The sequence below is a fragment of the Salvia miltiorrhiza genome, chromosome 1 (assembly GCF_028751815.1).
Source record: "Salvia miltiorrhiza cultivar Shanhuang (shh) chromosome 1, IMPLAD_Smil_shh, whole genome shotgun sequence".
In the NCBI taxonomy this organism is placed as follows: Eukaryota; Viridiplantae; Streptophyta; class Magnoliopsida; order Lamiales; family Lamiaceae; genus Salvia; species Salvia miltiorrhiza.
In genome coordinates this window covers 63292449-63312274 of record NC_080387.1, presented here as the reverse complement: position 1 = coordinate 63312274, position 19826 = coordinate 63292449, and the positions used below count along the sequence as shown (strand labels likewise).

Below are 19826 nucleotides of genomic sequence, written 5' to 3'. Positions count from 1 at the left end.
ATTACTACTACTATGTCTGTACGTGGAGAAAGACAGAAAGTTCAAATTGTCGTGGAAAATTCTTCTCTTTAAATATTTTTTCGTGCTTGTTTATTTTGATATACTATTTCTGTGTTAATGGAATAATGGGGGATTCCAAAATGTTTATTTTACTGTTAAAACGTACAGAATTCAGAATTAGGATGGGCATGCTTTCTTTGAATGCTTGTGTGATACAATTTGAGAGAGAGAATCAATCATCATATATTCATATATATAATATAAATAATTCGAAAACTAAAGTAATAAATTGGGATAAAAAGTCACTAGAGTAGTACACAAAATCTTTTGTACACTCGGGTTGATATGTACACAAATTCTGACCCGCATGCTAATTCAAACCCTCATCCTGACCCAAGTCGTGTAAATGAGACTATTTAGTTATACAAATGACATTGTTTATAATTGACACTATTCAATTATATAAATGACACTGTAACATTTAAAATGTTATAGTGTCATTTTCAATATTATAGTGTTATTTAAAATAGGGTTAATAGCCAGAAAATACACGAACTTTCATCGGAATTGCATATTGCACACGACCTTCAAAAATAGCCCCATAATACACCACCTTTTAATTTAGTCGCAAATTGCACCTTTGAAGTACCCAATCGTGATGCAATTTGCGATTAAATTAAAAGGTGGTGTATTATGGGGCTATTTTTGAAGGTCGTGTGCAATATGCAATTTCGAAGAAAGTTCGTGTATTTTCTGGCTATTAACCCTTTAAAATATTATAATGTCATTTACAATCTTATAATGTCATTTACAGGAAATGTCATTTATATTTCTGAATAGTGTCAATTATACACAGTGTCATTTATAATGTTATAGTGTTATTTATACACAGTGTCATTTATTTAACATAATAGTGTTAATTACATACAGTGTCATTTGTAAAATCGAATAGTGTCATTTACGCGATTTGAGTTAGGATGCGAGTTTAGATCAAGATGCGGATCAGGATTTGAGTACGGGTCAACTCGGATGTACCCAAGACCACCTTAAAATAGTAGTAGTATAAGTCAACATTCGCTTAAAAAATCCACGTAATATTATCTAGTATTAATCTATACAAGGTATCTACATTTTATAGAGTAATTATAAACAAATTTGCATCTACTAAAATTTTTCTAAAAAAAAAAAACAGTGCAAATTTGCATCAAACCAGCTAAGAAGAAGGGTTTGTTGTTGTTACTTCTTTTTTTTCGAACGGTGGCTATAAACATATTAATTATGACACAATTAATATAGTCTAAACTCTGATTATTTGAGTTAATCCCATGTTAATGTTAATCACTTGTAGCTATCTTTTGGAAGAATTAGGTGTCCCACGTTGTATTAATTCAAATAAAAAGTGACACCCTACAAAAACGCCTCACAGAAAACTAAATTGAATAGTTCCATTTTTACTAAGATCCAGTTGTATAGATTCCCATTTGATGTGTTGGTTATCAGACGTGTGTTCTATTAAAATAACAGAGTAAAAAAGACATCGATGGAAGTTAATATATTTACAATATTATAAGCCAGCATATTAGAGTAAAAACGAAGGAAAAAGATTTTAATATTGGAATGCAAGTTACTTTGTAAGCATATTGAATTAAGTAGTTAATTGGCAAAAATGCCCACTTTCTTAAGTTTTTTTTGTAAAAATGTCCTAAGTTATTATACAAAGCATTCGATACTCTAATTATATGAAGTACTTATTTTACCTTTTGTTGTTGATGAGTTTGCTTGATTTTTTGTGAAAGTCTTACACATTTGACCGATTTGACAGCCATCAATCATAAAAGTCAACGATTTGACAGCTATCAGTCAAGAGTACATATGATCGGTGGGTAGCTAGATCATGTGTCCGCCGGACCGGACACATGATTTTATCGGTCGGACACATGATCTGCCACCCAGATCATGTGTCCGACAGGTGAAATTATGTGTCCGTCCGGACGGACACATGATCTAGCCACTCATCGTTCATATGTGTTCTTGACTGATAGCTGTCAAAACGTTGACTTTTATGACTGATAACTGTCAAATCGGTCAAATGTGTAAGACTTTCATAGAAAACCAAGCAAACCCATCAAATCAAATGGTATTTAAATAATAGGGCATAAAATGTTTATATTTATAAAAGAGTGCATTTTTACTATAAAACTTAAGGAATAGAGCATTTTAAATTTCAATAAATCTATGCAACTACATTGTGGCCACCCACACACTAATATAATGAGGATAATCTTGATTTATTTAATTTATTTTTAAATAAAAATAAGATTTAGTTATTTTATTATATTCTCTACATTGTACTTATTTTTTTATTTTATTTTTTTGTATTTTTTATTTTTAATTTATTTTTTAATAAAAATAAAAAAGTTACCAAAAAATTGCAAAAAAATAACTATAATGTAGAGAATATGATAAAATAACTAAATCTTATTTTTATTTTAAAAATAAGTTAAATAAATTAAATATATTCTACTTAGTTAAATTGTGGGTGGCCACAATGTGGCGGTTTACTCTTGAATTAATCTCATTTACTATTATTTTGTTTTACCAAGAGAAAAAATGTGGAAATTTGAAATAATAAGTAACTTTTTAATTGTGTAGTAATATTCGAGGATGATTTCTTAATAAATTATTGGTACCCTGATCAGCCAGCACGATGTTTGTCAGATATCTTAAACATCTGTCAGACTTTGTCATTCAACAAGAAAATCCATGACAGGAGGAGACTACTCTGCTTAATCAAAATATTTATGCATATAAATAAAAATGAAAGCAGACAAATATTTTGCAGTTCAATTTTAAACTTCGTATCATGTTCCAATCTCTGTATTTTACACAAATACATTACAACACCATCACGGCAATACTCTAATAAGTTAAAAACAATGGAAAATACGAAGTCTGCTGTGGAACTTTTTGTAGCAAAATTGGTAAAACTGTAAACCGCAGAATACATCTCTTTCCTGCTGTGACAAAATGCAAAAATATTTCCTAACCAAAAAATTAAAAAAGAAAATCACAATGGAAAGCCCTAAAAATGAGAGCCATAAAAGAACAAGGAAAAATGAAAAATCTATGCAGCCACAAACAGTAAAAGAGGTGTAACTATACACATTTCTTTCCATATTCTTCTCTGTCAATGCGGTTTAAGCAAGTTTTGCTGTGTGATTGTGATCAGCCATTCAACCTTCATGCTACAAAAAAACTCTTTCAAACTGCGAAAAATAGAGCATAAGACTCGAAAATTGCAGAAAATACCAGCTTACCTTATCTACGAAACACTGCAGAAGATGTTCTCTGAGAGCTAAACTCAGACCGATCATCGTCAGTGAAACTATCCCCTGTTGTGTATCTGTCTTCGTGATCGGAGGGAAGGAAATAAGGATCAAGAATTACCTTCCCTCCTTTGGCCTTCTTCAAGCTCTCCTCGATTCCGTTGTAATCCAGATGCTGCAGAATGCCCGGGAGTGGTTTGCCGTCCTTGCCAACAACACCGAGTTCTAGGTCTAGCTTCCCGTGTGTCTTGATAAAGTCGGCGCTGAACTTTCTAGATATGGATTCTATGTAGAAATCTGCTTCGTCCACCCATTCCCGGAAGTTTATCGGAGTAGCTACTGGCTTAGAGAAGAAGATCTCCTTGATGTTCTTGGCTATCCCGCGATTGTATGGATTCTCCTTCCTATCATAACGGTACCTGAAGTTCTCATACGTCGTCTGTTCAAATATTTAGCTCGAATCATGATATGCGCTGGTTGAAACTCAACAACTCCCACAATATCAACAGCTCAAAACAGAAGGTCTTTCGAATGTTGAAGGTTGGCTAACCTGGTTGGTTGATACGAGATAGGAATGGAAGACGCTGAGCCCACCAACAAACCACACGGAGATGAAGCAGTAAACGATTAGGGTAACTGATACAACATCGTTTGACATGTTTCGCCACAGGGGACCTGGTTTCTTGAGTAGGTTCAACAAAGAGAACGTGAAAACGTATATGCACAAGGCTGTTGATGTTGTCACAAACAAGAAGAAGGTCCTGTAGTTTCGCTGCATCAAATCAAATAATCGAGTCATGAAGCACAAAGATGCATCGACACTGATGAGCACAAGTTCATATTTCTCACTAGTTAATATTCAAACTCCCTAAGAGAAACACAAATGATTCAATTCTTAGCAAGATTTAGCATATATCCCAAATTTGATCCAGAGACTTACAACTCCAATACACTGGCCCACCCACGGACAGTGGTGATCGAACCTCTGGACACAGTTGTTGCAGATAGAGCAATGGGATGCACGTGGTGGGCGATACAACAAGCAAGTATCACAAAACTTGACTCTAACTGTGTGGCCATTCACCATAACGTCCTTCGTCCTTGGTATCTTGAACGAAGGAGTTCCACAGCTGACCCAATCCATGGATCTAACCGACTCTACCTCACAATCAACCGGTGGCCGGTTGTTCCTAGGAACTATACCAGGATTTCTTGCAGCTGTCATGTAGAGAAATGTCAAAGCCTGCAAACAATGCAATGACAAGTGAGAAAACTCATTCAAAATTATTCCTGATAAATGCAACATATATAGAGGTTTGCCCACCAAAAATGTGAGGAAAAATCCCCCAGTCAATACAATGCGCCCGTACAAGAAATCGACCTCTGAGATCCTCATAAGCATCTTTATACAGAATGTTAATGCAGGACCACCTATGAGGACCGTCGACAAAACGACTGATCCTGCATCAGGACCAAAGACCAATCTCCCGCCACATAAAAATTTCTGAAAAGGAAAAACAGAGTTCATCGTAACTACATTTTTAAGCAAGCTGATATGAATGTAAGCACAGGCATTGCAGAGACAAGCCAAACACAAAACTATCCCATTGCATGAAACCCTAGTTCTACATTAAATTTTTTTTTCCCACAGCAAAACTTCTATGAAGAAAAACTTAAATCAAAACTATACTAAACCATGAAATGGGAAAAACAACCACCTTCCATGATACACATTTAATAAAGAAATACTAGCGTTTAACAATAAAATTTTTTAAAAAAATGAGGAAGAAATATCTTACATTTCGACCCCTCCAAACTTGATAGAGCCTTTTCTTCGCCGAGGGACGATCAGTGCATTTAGAGGGTGGAGCAAAATCTGGGAACTTTTGCCCACCCATCGAGAAAAATTGCTCACCTAATTTTTGCCCTATAAATTATTATTTCTTTAGTTTTCCCCTAAAAATTTTCTGCAAACAAAAACAAAATTGCCCTAAAATGGGTGAGAGAAAATCAGGATTTCTCAGATGGGCCAGCAGTTGGAGACATGGAGAGGATGGCAAAAAACTTCCCTTTTTTATTTAAATTTTCTTTTTTCTGGGTAATTTTTGCCTCACCATTAGCCACTGGCCCCCTCTGCTCTACAGCCCTCTCTCACAACGTAAATGATTTCCTAGCCATGTCTCTCTGCTTCTCTTACAAATCCCACTATTCTTGGAAGTTGCAAAACGGTTGGTTTTCATCTTCTCCTAATTTATGCGGATTTTTCGCGCGCGCGCTGGTAATAAATATGTTTGATTTTTGTATTTATGTTTTTGCCACCAAGCCTATATATTTATATTGAATATTTTGAAGATCAGTGTTAATACAATTGAAATTACGCCTTTTCAATTAATATATGCAATATATTAAAATTCTACTTTCTCCGTCCATCAAAAAGTAAGATATTTTTGTCATTTTTTATGTCCACTTCATAAAAAATATAACATTTTTTTAGAACACGTAACATCATTTTTTCATTATCTTTTATCCTTATAAATATACACATTATTAACAAAAAAATACATTTAGTTCAATTTCAACCACAGATTTCATATAATGATAGGATCATTTATCTACTACATAAAAATCACCATTTATGTGTGCGTGTGTTGGCTAAGCGATAGAGTGATTAATGCCTAATGTCAAAAGTTTTGGATTCGAGTCCACAATGACGCGATCTCTAAATTTCTTTATTTAATATTGTTAATCTATAAATAAAAAAATCACGACTCATTTTATTAAAATGTATCTCCACCAGGGTGTATTCAATTCAGATTCTATAAGATTTTTTTGTATTTCAAATATTAATAGATATTCAATTCAGATTTTAAAAAATCCTTAAAAATCTATTGGTATTCAATTATGACTTTTAAATATTCAACTAAATCTAATGGTAATGAAACTTTCAAGAATTTTAATATGTCATAGATTTTGGAGGATTTTAGTATAAATACAAACATATCTCACTTCTCCACAAGAGATTTTTAAGTAGTGTATAATCTCTCCCCTGCGAAAATTATAAGACGAACATTTGCGTTGATAGAGTTATCATCTGCCTCACTATATTCACCCTTAAATAAGGGCAATCCTATTCCTAGATGATTCACTATTCCCCAAACAATTGATAATCTTTTCCAGCTGCACAATTAATCCTGCCCATTTGGGCTATATGTTTGAATTGTGGGGCAGACGTGATTAGGCTCTATCACATCGTATGGCAGGAATGGATTCTCAACTCATGCCATTGGAGATACTTTCGTCCAGACAAAATTTGCAGATGATCAACTATGAGGAATAATTATTATAATAATCTACACACTTATAAAATCTATGAAAACATAGATTAATCAATCTAACAAAATCTCTTGAACTCTAGATAGAATTAAACAATCTATGAAATTTGACAGAATTTATAGATTATAAAAAATCTGTCAAAAATTTTCAAATTCTAAATTGAATACACCCCTCGTAGTTTTTTATTTTCCACGGTGTGAATTGCAGTTTTATGTACTGACTTTATATAACTTGATACAATGATTCTAATTATAATATATCATTTATGTTTTGAAGTTGACGAGGAAATTTTATAAAATCAACTTTATTTAATAGTTGTATTGGTTAGCTTAATAATTATATCCATCTGCGTGATCTTTTGTATTGCATTTAAAGATTAATTTGTAATTTTAATACATCACTGAATCTAGTACTTACTCTGAGTCTTTATTTATTAGGACAAATCTCTCTTTGACAAAATAAACCATATCTTTGGAGTCGTTGGTTTAGGACTTACGGTTTGGACTAAAAGGGAAATATAACTGTCACGAAAAGCGCCAGACTTTTTCCGATCTTTGTATCAAATCACTTTCAATCTTCAGGTATTTACATTTTTCAACTTATTACAATAATGTACACACACTCCAAATCTAATCCAACAAAACCGAGTCGATTAAACAAAAAATGTAAGTTTTGTAAGGGCAGAAAATCAATCAATCAAACGTCAAAAGGGCAGAAATTGGTCACATTTTCAATTCTCAACATTCCAGCAGGCAAAATTCATTCATTCATACAATAATACGCGGATTTAGCCAGAGCACACCCACAGATAACGACTACAAAATCAAGAATGAGACCCACATAAGGGCCTCGATTCATAAATCCACAACACAAACACAGTTGCGCGCTTTCATGACTTAAATATGGAGGCGGGGTTTGCAAACATCAAGCCTCCTAATTCGAGTTAGTAGTGATGCCAAAATGTAAAGCACGAGTGAGATCTAAAAGAGCTACGTCTCACCAAGTCAGAAACTACAGCTTCTTTTTTCCAGCATAATCTTACATACAAACTACATACATAAACCTAAGACTGTGTGCATATGCACCAATTGCTACCTTTCACTAAAAGAGTCTGGTTCATTGCATACCTGCAACTTCTAATACTACATGTTTTGGGGCGAGAGCTCCATCCTACCTTCATCCTTCCATGAACTGAAAAATGATAAGTGCAGCAGGGTAAGAATTTATCTGGTTAGCTACATATAAAAGGTACTTAGAGAGTGATATCACAAAATTTCATTGATCCGGCCACATAAATCTAAATCAAAGTTTGAAGATAGGACATGCTCTTTTATGATAAGAAAATCAGCAAGTTATATAAAATATAAGCATGTGTATTGTGTAGTATGGAAAAAAAATTCAGAAAACTAAGTACCAGACATTCGAATGGATCTATCAATGCAACATTTAAACAATATGACGTTGTTGAAAAATTTATCATTAATAGAAGTAGACTTTCTCCAATACGTCATATTAAATGTAATATTATGAGTATATATAATACAACAAACACAATGAGTGTGCTAATGAGGCCTAATTGCATAAAATGGGACAGTAGCTATACATAATAAGTGTTGCCTGTGTTAGAATGCAAGGACTAGGCAATCCAATTGTTTACATAAAATTAAACCTCGTTGCCCCAATATCTTGGTGATTTTTCTTAAAAGTGAAAACATTTAGCAGACTCATTGTGTTAGATGCATCCATTAAGTCATTAACAGTTAACCTATCTGCTCACCTAGTATGGGACTAAAAAGATTTGGCTTCCACAGAACTTTGACTCGACAAAAATCACGAGCATGTGCCTTTTTCAAAATTGAAGTAAGAAATTATTATCCTCTAGACAATTGTTTTTGGTCTTTTCTTCCCTCTGTGCGTCTACTTAGGGATGTAAACAAACAATATCATGAATTTTTACATATATAGCAATCACTTATATAGGATAAACTTATTTGTGCAAATATACTATAGGACTTAGCAACTACTGTTTACCAAGTATAGCAATTTGTTAAGGAGTTAAAATATCTCATATTGACGCCTCCATGGAGTTTAAAATCACAAATAGCTGAAGTAGCCTTGAGGCCGATGGTTTTTCATCCTCAAGTTCTTTAGCACGTTCTAACTCACTATTTACCAAGACAGCAAACGAAAATCGACAGGTAAGATATAATGACAGTATATAAATAAGCACGAGATTCAGATAATTCATGAACTGAAATTGACTAACCTTTTATCCCGAGGGATCTAAGCACCACAAAATTTACCCGCTACGGCCACATGGCATCATCAATAAAAGTACCCCCTGCACTTTGCAGTTCCACACAAGCACTTTTTCTTCCCTTTGTCTCCTCCTTTCTCAGGTGAAACAATCCCATAGTCATATGCCAACTCTTGCATAGGAGGAATGTGTCGGATAGCAAAGAAAGCAATATGCAGATACGAGTCACTGTTTAGTTCACGTAAAACCGGCCGCCACATCACATTTGGGGAACAACTATGGTTCATGAAGCGGGCTACATTCCCATTATTTTTTGCATTCACACAAAGGGGGTGAGGAGATTTTTCAAATCCAGCTGAATCATCACGTACAGATTCTAATGGCTCGTAGTAACGGGTGGCATCAAAAATATAATTATCATCCTTACCCTTCCCAACATCATTTGCAGTAAATTCCTTAACGACATCCCCTGCGTACTCACAGATAAAACCTCCAGCTCGAATGGGATCCCAAGACCTAAGCCCCCAACCTCTGTTCTTTGTCTTGAAAACTTCCAGGTGGACCTTCACACCAGCCTGAGACATTCGATTCCTGCAGTTTGGTGGACAAGCACATGCCTGTCCACACTCATGTATCAAAGATTGATTAGTCAGTAGAACCCCGATTGAAGAGTACGGGAGTAGGCCCTCGTTTTTCTGATTGCAAGGACAGTTGTAATCACCTGGTTGACATCCACCCAAGCAATGACAACCTGAGGAATGTTTAGAAGCAGGAAAGGCTTTGTGTATCTGAGACTAGAAATATATGTGAAATGAGCAGGTCCCTTTTCACCATCAACATCGTTCACAAGTGTGACTGGCTGACTTTCAGCTCCTGAAGTTAGATCGGGAAGGATAACTCCAGGCTGGATAGCAGATCCGTCCTTCCACTGCTGAATCGATTTCCACAATGAAAAAGCTTCTGGCTGCCCAGGTACCCTGCCCAGCTTGTACTTAAACACATTGCATCCAGATTTGTTTTTCTCAGCCCATGACTCCTGAATTTTATACAAACCATCGTAAACATAGATCTTACCAACACCAACAGTATCTTTTATACCTCTTATGACTCTTACATCATTGGAACGATGCAGACTCTTCTCAAGAGCAAGATTTCCCCGTTCTAGTTTCTGATCAGACATTTTCCCATCTTTCCCCGCCTGCCCGCCATGACCAGTGTAAATCAACACATCAGTATCGTCTCCATTATCATCATATCCTCCAGATGAAACAATGCTGATGGCCATGGGTTCTTCATTCACGGAAAGTTTCATGGTGATATAATCTATACCGGCCATACTCGGAGTGTGTGCCCCCACAATGCATAACTCCATTCTGAAGAAAAAGATATCACCAACTTCGACCCCAGGAACATGCCCCATCCTCTTCGGGTGATTTGCTCTGACTCCTTTGTTCATCAAGAGAGCACCAGCTTTCAGGTCCGGGCGTCTAGCAGCCCCACGAGACGCATCCTTGGCTTCTTCAAGTTGGGCGACCCGTCGCCTAATCAAATCAAAGGTCAAGAGTATGGTCCTGACAATGTCCTTGTCGCTGTTGGTATTTCTGAACTCATCAAAATTATTAAGCTTAAACGACGCCATGAAGCTGTCCACTAATGATTCAATGTCATACGACTCATACCCTTCACCATTCTCGGCTACTCTCCTAGGCCGACCCCTTCTCTTACGTGAATTACTGGCAACATCTGCATCACCATCATGCGTGCTAAACCCACTCCCATACTGATCACTCTGATTCTGCGAGTCACTATATCCGTCATCCTCTATTACTATAGGCGGCCGCCCACGTGCTTTGGAAGCCCTCTTACGCTGACTGCTGCCCCCATTCGCCTGAGGCGTAGGGGTCCTAAACGAATTTAAAGGGATGGGAGCCGGTATGCTGCTACCAAACCCAAAGTTACCAGACTGACTATGTGCACCCAGCCCGGCTTGCCGAGTGTCACTAGCAAGAAAAGGGAAAAATGGTTGGATTCCAGGAGGAAACGGGCCAGAGGGCGGGACACATGTAAAGGGCGTGGGTTGAGGGGTTGCAACTGAAGACATACCGGGTGGATTTGGGAAAACAGGGGCTAGGGTTCTCAATGGCCTCACATCTAAAACCCTAGACTTATCAATTGACCCAGGATTAGCATTTGAATTAGATCCCAAACCTTGCTCCATTTATAAACACACAACACTACTCCTAAATTTCCTTTCAATCAACTGATAAATGAGTGCTTAACTTATATTGAGAAGCTATCAGCAGCAATGATTTCCTAATTGCTCTCAACAACCAAAAAATGCACATCCATCATTATACATACAAACACCATTTATTACTGCAAATTAACAACACCAGCTTCAATTACATGGCTTATTCAAAACCAGCAAAGCATCAGCTTCCTGCAACATGCATAGCGGCATAATCAAAATTTGACCAAATTTATCAATTAAAAATCACAACTTTTTCAGAATTAGCAGATCCCTAATTTTAAGTTCCATCCTCAAAAACCCATAAAAAACGAGCTAGAAGTTGGGAGTGTAAAAGCACTAAACATGCAGGGCTACGAACAATTAGCTCCAACTTTTGAGATTAAAGATAAAAGACACTTTTTTTGCTTCGAAGTTTCTGAGATGCCGGAATTAAAGCAAATGAACATCCAACAAGGGGGTGGAAATCAAAACGAAAACATGAATAGAAGAAAGAGAAACAATTTAGTTTTTCAAGAGGTTTTGGAATGAAGAAAAACCAATCCGAGATTCAGAGGTTTAGAGAGAGAGAGAGAGAGAGAGAGAGAGATACCTCTTGGCTCTTGGGTTGAGGAAGGCTTCTGCGTTATTTGTGTTGGAAGAGTAAATTTAAAGTGCTTTTGTATCTCAAATAAATAAATAAAGTGTTTTTAAAGTATGTAAGAAATTATAGCGCTTTGCCTTAAAAAAATTATTATAGCGCTAATTTTGCATGCACGTCCTTGTAATTTTGAAATATTATACAAGCACCTATAATATCATATACTCAAATTTAGGGATGTCGTGACAGCCCATCGGATTTTCGGGCTAGCCCTATCGGGTTCCGGGTTAGTCGGATGCGGGCTAATAGGGTTGGAGATTTTTTCGGGTTATAAATCCTCAACCCTAACCCTAAACTTTCGGGTTTCGGGCTAGCCCATCGGGCTAATCAGGTTAAAGGCGTAAAAATAAAATTATCATTTGTATTTTATTATTCCTAATGATCTAATGTATAATGTATAAAATATACATAGATATTAAAGATATAAATTATATAGCAAAGCATAAAATGCAAAAATATAAGATATTCAAAATTACATAAACAGAATTATATTAAAATGAGATAGTAAAATATACTCCCTCCGTCCCATTAAAGTTGGCTACATTTCCATTTTGGGTGTTCCACTAAAGTTGGTCACTTTCTAAAAATGGCAAAAAAAATTAACTTAATTAAAGCCACTATTTATTTTAGTTAAGTTCCAATTAGTTAATTTAATTAAAATTTTCTAATTAAATCTAAATCATCTTTATTTAAAAACACACACACAAAACACACACTAACACACGCACACAGCCACCCCACCTCCCCCAGCGCCCCACCCCTTCTCTCTTCTTCTCCGGCGGGTGCCACCCCCATGGTCGCCGCCGCCTCCTCTCGCCCCTCCGGCCGCCGTCGTCGTGGTCTTCGCCGCGACCACCGCCGACCCTTTCCTTCTCCCGGGCCTCTGCTCTCTCCCTCTCGCCCCACCTCTGACCTCCATGTCCATCGTCTCAACTATCTCTCTCTCGCCACCCCCATGGCCGCCGGCGCCTAGATCTGAGGTGGTGTGGTTGACAGCGGCAAGGCGTAGATCAGTTGATGTCACCGGAAATAGGAAGAGAGTAGGGGCCGCGAATGGAGGATCTAGGGCTCGGCGGCGGCGGTCTTCCGGCCGTGCAGTCGCCGAGAATTGAAGAAAGAATAGAAGGAGATCTTGGATCTATGCGTGAATTTCGTGAGCGATCTGGTTTGGGCAAGAAAATGAAGAAATTTCTTGAAGAATTTCTTGGAGAAATCTGGTTTGGGTGTCTATGCGATTTGAAGATCTGGAGAAATTTATTGGCAAGATCTGAAGATCTGGAGAAATTTCTTATGATTTCTGTCTATGCGATTCTCTTTGAGAAATTTGATTTGGGTGTCTGATTTGCGATTTGATAGAGGGGCGAGGGGCGATTGTCGGCGCCGGCGCCGCCGGCGTCGATCAGAAAATGAAACAGATGCAGAGACGCATTGGAGAAGAAGACAGATTTAATTAAATACCTTAATTTTGATGGGCCCCACTCAATTAAAACATAACACTCCATTTCTTAATCTCCGTGCCGAAACAAATGTAGCCAACTTTAGCGTGACAGAGGGAGTAACATGTATCAATGCACTAGAATCAATCTGGATTATTACTGAATAATTAGTGGATTTGCCATGCACGTCTCATTGACAAAAAATAAAAATAAATAAAAATAAATAGTATCACTTTAAAATGAGATACTAATAATTAATTTCTAACTAATGAGATACTAATAATCAATTTCTACAAAAAATTCGTAATTAATTTCACTTTTTTTAATGAGATTGCACACACACATACACATATATATTCTAACTAATTAATTTCACTTTTTTTAATGAGGCTACATATATATATTTAAGCAAATACCATAGATCTAAACATAGCAGAAGTTGTAACTGGATGCATCAGTCACAATTCCGTCAGCCCATCGGGCCAGCCCACCGGATTTTCGGGCTAGCCCTATCGGGTTTCGGGTTAGTCGGGTGCGGGCTAATCGGGCTGGAGGTTTTTTCGGGTTGCGATTTTTCAACCCTAACCTTCTAATTTCATCGGGTTATTCGGGTCGGCCCACGGGTTTCGGGCTGCATTGACATCCCTACTCAAATTATACTACTCCCTCCGTTCCAGCTTTTTGTATCCACTTTTAGTTTTAAATACCACTAAAGTGGATACAAAAAGCTGGGACGGAGGGAGTATTAGGTAAATATCATATTATGCATGCACGTCCTTGTAATTTTGGGCGATTTGGTACAAATAATATTAGGTAAATATCATATTAAATCCAAAATTATACTCATTTTATCAAAAATATCCCGAATTATAATAACTGATATTTTTAAAACCCCCCAAATTAGTAGATTGTATTAAAAATGTCTAGCGTCCATTTCCAATCTCCATAATCATAACATGGCTCACTGGATGCTACCATGTAATTTATATTTTATTTTTTTGATATGACATGGCATGAAACCACGTTATTTTATGTCATATCATTTTTAAAAATTAAGTCAATATTGGATAAACTGACATTCAACGTGATTTGAATCAACTGAAGTAACACAAAGAACCGTTGTTTTTTATATGATATGACACAATACGACGTCGTTTTGTGTTATGTCATTTAAAATAAAAAATGTATAAATTATATTATAGCATCCGACGAACCACGTTATGATTTTGAAGACTGGAAAATGGACGTAGGACATTTCTAATATAAACCTAATAATTTGGAATTTTAAAAAATATTTTTTATAATTCAAAATATTTTTAATAAAATGAGTATAAGGGCGTAATAATATTTATCCAATAATATAAGAGGCAAAATCAAAACATGAAAATTAGCAATAAGAAATAAGCGTGACTTTTACATTGTTAACGTCAACTCAATATTTTTTATATACATTTAATTAATGTATGATGTAATTAGTGATTTTAGAAAGAAAAAAAAATTGAAACGAAAGACGAGCTTCAATATTACTCCAAGTTCGAATGTAAATATCTAGAAGTCAAGACGGAAAATTCGACTTTCAAATCATTACATCATGAGAAAACAAAGCAAATTGGGCTAGCTCATGTGCCACCGTGTTTGCAAATCTACGAACGTGACAGAAATCCAGAAATCAAATGATTGCGAGCCTGCTCAAAAACTTCCCATAACTCATCAGAAAGAGAGTTTTTACCACCATACTTATCAAGTAGAACATGGACAGCTAAATAGTAGTTCGTGCAAGATCTTTTTGAGGGAAAATTCAAAATGGTTAGACTAGCTAGGTGCAATTTAGGAAAATTAAAAGTGAATTATATTTTAAAAATTTTAAATAATTTATACTAGTATTTTACAACAATATTTTAGATTACTAATTTGACTTTTTTTGAACGCACTAATTTTAGGAAATGTAGTCGAGGAAATACGAGTAATTTTTTTATTGGGGAAAGTAAATACAAAAGGTAATACACATGCAGACGCAGTAAATATGAATGGGGTTCAAGATTATAAATACCAATTTTTAAAAATGAATTAAAAGAATAAAATATCTTTTACGGTCCCTATTATTTTAATTTTCGCGCAATATGACACGTGCCCGCGATCGTGGACACGATGGGCATGATCATGTCGTGTCCACCATCGTGGGCACGTGTAATGTTGCACGAAAATTAAAGTTTTTTAATTCATTTTGATATACAAAAGAGTTAGGAGTAGTTTTAAAGAGATGCTAAAAAACATATCACTTTTAAAATTTGGTATTTTTTTTATAAGTTTCTTCAATATAAATTGTCAATATTCTAGTTGCAGCCGCATTAAATAATAGTGTTAATAGGCAAAAATATCATATTCCTTAAATTGTATGTTAAAAATACCTTATTTTATAAATTTAAGTATTTTATACTCAAATTAAGTAAAGAACTTATTTTACCAGTTGATGTTGATGTGTTTGCTTGATTTTTTGTGAAAGTCTTACATATTTGATTGATTTAATAGCTATCAGTCAACGATTTAACAGTTATCAGTCAAGAGTACACATGATCGGTGGGTGGCTAGATTATTTGAACGCTTGGGCGGTCAGATCATTTCACCGGACGATCACATGATTTTACCGGCTGATCAGATCAAGAGTACACATGATCGGTAGGTGGCTAGATTATCTAACCGTCCGAGCGGTCAGATCATTTCACTAAGCGGTCACATGATTTTATTGGTCGGTCAGATGATCCGGCCGGTAAAATTATGTGACCGCCCGATGAAATGATCTAACCGTCCGGGCGATCAAATAATCTAGCCATCCACCGGTCATGTGTACTCTTGACTGATAGCTGCAAATCGTTGACTGATAGTTGTTAAATCGGTCAAATGTGTAATACTTTCACAAAAAACCAAGCAAATCCATCAACGTCAAGGGTATTTAAAGAATGGACTAATTGCCGCTAAATCCATATATTTTTTCAGAATTCGGTTTTTTTTCCATGACAAAAGAAAAAAGAAAAATCTGAACTAGAATCCATGAATTGAAAAATTGAAAGTAATTTTCCTCCGCATCCATTTTCCGGCGATCTCCGAAAGAACTCCTATCCAACGTGGCTTCATTGATTCCAAGTGTTAAAATAAAAGTGTGACATGGTAGCCACATAACACATGTTTTCCACCTCTGCTATTCCCCTAATTTTACCCTAAATTAACGAAAATCCTCTCATTTTCCACCTAACACTTCAAACCCTAAATTCCTTCTCTGCGATTTTCAGAGATTCCTTCTCATTGAGTCAATAGCACTGTAAAAGCTTCACTTTTTACCATTGACTAAGTAAATAGTCTAAGTATACAGTGTATTAGTGGTCCCTCAAAGTATTCCCTCTTTCTCTCTCTCGGTCGTTGGTGTGATGGCAAACAGGTAGGGCCACATTGAATTCTTTATTAGCTTGCTTTGGTTGGTGAAAATTGTTTATTGTTGTTTGCCCCCTTTTTTGCAGCAGTACCTTCGACCTCTTCCTCTACTATGGAGGTCAATTTGAAGAAATAAATGGCAACAAGGATGGAATTGATTGCTACGTTGGAGGATTTGCAACTGGGAGGTACGGCGTAAACTTATATTTATTCGGTTATTTTGACCTCAAAAATGAAGTAGATAAGTTAGGTATTAAAAACTGGAATGGGTTGTGGTATGTAAAACTGAAGGATAGCAGTAAGGAACAAATTGTTGATGATAAGGGAGTTATGTCGATGTTGAGTGATATTAGTGAGGATTACAGGCACGTTGATGTGTTCATTGAGGGTGGGGATATCTATGGTGTAAGTGAGCAAAACAGGGAGTTTGAGAATGTGACTAGAGAGGTTGAGGGAACTATCTGGGACCCTGATGAGATCTTGATAGATAATTACTTTGAGAAAGAGAGTGATGATGATGATTATGTTCCTGTAGAGAGTGAGTCAACTGATGAGATCTTGATAGATAATTTACTTTGTTTCAATTATTTTGGAAACTTGTTTTTACATTCATTCTTCTTTACACAGAATAAAAGAGGAAGGCCTAGCAAGGAAAAACCCACAACCTCCCAAGCACCCTCCCAAGCTCAAAGTAATTCTACATCAGCTGTCATTTCAAGGGAATTGAATTTCTCTAAGAAAGGAGTTGGGGTGTACACAAACCTAGCGAGTGGAAACATTTCCAAATTTTGTTAAGACCTTGTCCATTGTTCAGGTTCAGATTTTGAGCCATTGCTTGGAACATTTACACATTCAAAATGAGCAACTAAGCATTCCATTGATCATCAAAACAATGTTACAAGAAGAAGTCTTTACATTCAAACTAATTAGCCAAAATAAACAAACAAAGTACAAGCTACAAACAAAACCAATAAAGCTTGAATCTTTCATTCAAGATTCTTCACATCATTCTCCAATTTTGCCAAAATATTATTCACTTCATCCACACTAACTGATTCTCCATCATTTGATTTAGCAAAGTACAACCCATCGGAACATCCATCTCCATCTACACCATCCACGGCCTGAGCTTCCAAATTCAGTATAGTGGCCTTGTAATACGGCGATAGCTCGGGATCCACCCGTTTCTAGAAGCCACAATTGCCCTATAATACTAAATAATTATCAACAAATTCAACCCAAAAAACAAAGATGCAAAAAAAAAAACCAACCTTTACATTTCTACAACAAAGGAATCGTCTAAATGGATTTTTCTCGGTGTGAGATACGCGAAGGCTGGCTGGAATTCCACATCCACAATGTGCATTCGATTGATTTGCTCCTGAATTCGAGCTTGTGGCTAAGTTTTGGGACATTTTTCTCGAAGAACCCTAACTCGTCTACCCCAATTGATTGGAAATGAATCAAAACCCTTAATTTTAGGTTTAATTTTTCAACAGCTAGCGATAGTAAAACGATGCCGTTTTATTTAAATCTAAATAGGTCGTTTCATTTAACGGATGACGATGACACGCTGGATCTCCGACTGCCAGCTCAGATTGAATTTGGGGAAAAAAAAGGACGCGGGGGAAAATTATTATCAATTTTCCAATTCATGGATTCTAGTTCAGGTTTTTTTTGTCATGGGAAAAAACCAAATTTTGAAAAAGTCTATGAATTTAGCGGCAATTAGCTCTTTAAAGAATATGGCATAAGAAACTTATGTTTATGAAAAAAGAACATTTTTCATATATAACTTAAGAAATAGAGCATTTAAAATTTTCACTTTATAATAATAATAATAATAATAATAATAATAATAATAATAATAATAATAATAATAATAATAATAATAATAATAATAATAGTTTGATTAGCCATAAATTATAGTCCGCCCCGCTAAATCAATTAATTTGGGGTAATGTCATAGAGTAAAGAATAAAATAATAAATTTTTAATTATTATATTTTATTATAATTTTAGATTAAGTGTTAAAAAGAATAAAATAAGGCATAGAACGAGCCTCGTAAAATAGTCTATAATCATTATTTATTTATTTATAATGGGCTAAGTTTATTAATTGTTTAAGATCCAACGCTATCTACACCCCCAATAAAAAGATAAAAATATATGTTTGTGCGATATGGGAAATTCTTTTTATTATTATTAATTACATTTTGTCTTTATTTTCAATTGGAGCGATATAACGTCCAACATAATTACAATATGTTTCTTATGGGACATCAAGCGGTGTGAGCTCCTGTCTACAAACAGTGAGGTCTAGGGTTCAAACCCCACCGTTCCCCTACCTTCAATGTAAAAAAAAAGAAAAAAAAAATTACAGTATTTATTTTTCTTTTCGATTTATGACCCATGTGATATGTTATCAATTAATTCAGATTTTCAAATAAATCACCACTTTTAGGTATGATTGCCGAAACTATATACTATATCTATCTATAGCTCAAAGACATCTCATATATAGTGTTTTTTTTGCTTTTATTGAATTTCTATTACTTTTTTCTTTTATTGTAGTAGCCTTAGACAGATATTGTTTCTATCCATTATATTAAATATAATATTGTTACATCAGATGAATTTCTATTACTTTTTTCTATAAAATATAAATATAATATTGTTTCTATCCATTATATTCTTTTTTCGGTAAGATTTTTAGCAAAGTCTGTTTAGGTTAGTATTTTCGAACCTCTCTCCTTTTTACACAAGCAATATGTTCATTAGATGTCGCCAAGACGAATTTTGTTTAACAACTTTACAACTTGAATTAGTCTATAGCTTGTAATCGGTTTGGATCTAAACTATTTTTTAAAATTCATATTAAAAATTTATAAAAAAAAATCATATTAAAATCTAATAAATCATCTGGCACTACTATATAAGTCTATAATACCCTTTACCTTCTTTTTTGACATAGCGATATAATTGAATTATTGACCTCAATTTTTACATGAGAGATGTATAATCACTCGGTGAATCATCATATTTATTAGCTTTCAAATAATTAATCACCGAAAAATATCATAAAACAAAAATAGAGAACAATATAGATTGCTTACCGCAAGATGAGATGATAAATTGAATGAAAGAAAAAGTAGAGTAA

General features: G+C 35.3%; 2 protein-coding genes across 5 annotated transcripts; both read right to left on the bottom strand.

The window, feature by feature from the left end:
• Positions 1-2834: 2834 nt before the first annotated feature.
• Positions 2835-5627, bottom strand: LOC131003493 (probable protein S-acyltransferase 1). 4 transcript variants are annotated; one of them, XM_057930000.1, is made up of 6 exons: positions 5126-5627; positions 4651-4830; positions 4267-4569; positions 3877-4098; positions 3318-3765; positions 2835-3245 (listed from the first exon to the last, which is right to left on the bottom strand). In XM_057930000.1, the coding sequence occupies exons 1-5, from the start codon at positions 5222-5224 to the stop codon at positions 3319-3321; spliced, it is 1251 nt and encodes a 416-aa protein (XP_057785983.1). In that variant the 5' UTR covers positions 5225-5627; the 3' UTR covers positions 2835-3245; position 3318. The 4 variants fall into 4 exon arrangements, with proteins under 4 accessions (XP_057785983.1, XP_057785991.1, XP_057785974.1 ...); XM_057930008.1 differs by having other exon boundaries at positions 2835-3238; positions 5126-5623; XM_057929991.1 differs by having other exon boundaries at positions 2835-3238; positions 4267-4830; positions 5126-5554.
• A 1775-nt stretch (positions 5628-7402) lies between these two features.
• Positions 7403-11847, bottom strand: LOC131003238 (histone-lysine N-methyltransferase, H3 lysine-9 specific SUVH1-like). The gene is made up of 4 exons (XM_057929722.1): positions 11757-11847; positions 9638-11356; positions 8926-9533; positions 7403-7850 (listed from the first exon to the last, which is right to left on the bottom strand). The coding sequence occupies exons 2-3, from the start codon at positions 11132-11134 to the stop codon at positions 8985-8987; spliced, it is 2046 nt and encodes a 681-aa protein (XP_057785705.1). The 5' UTR covers positions 11135-11356; positions 11757-11847; the 3' UTR covers positions 7403-7850; positions 8926-8984.
• Between the last annotated feature and the right edge of the window lie 7979 nt (positions 11848-19826).

Bases quoted from the DNA above. Each gene is read 5' to 3' on its own strand.
- LOC131003493 (XM_057929991.1), bottom strand. From the start codon at position 5,224: ATGGGTGGGCAAAAGTTCCCAGATTTTGCTCCACCCTCTAAATGCACT. The intron at 4,831-5,125 runs GTAAGATATTTC...TTTCCTTTTCAG, and splicing joins AAGTTTGGAGGGGTCGAAAT to AAATTTTTATGTGGCGGGAG. The intron at 3,766-3,876 runs GTTAGCCAACCT...ATATTTGAACAG, and splicing joins ATCTCGTATCAACCAACCAG to ACGACGTATGAGAACTTCAG.
- LOC131003238 (XM_057929722.1), bottom strand. From the start codon at position 11,134: ATGGAGCAAGGTTTGGGATCTAATTCAAATGCTAATCCTGGGTCAATT. The intron at 9,534-9,637 runs GTGATTACAACT...GAGTGTGGACAG, and splicing joins CTTGGGTGGATGTCAACCAG to GCATGTGCTTGTCCACCAAA.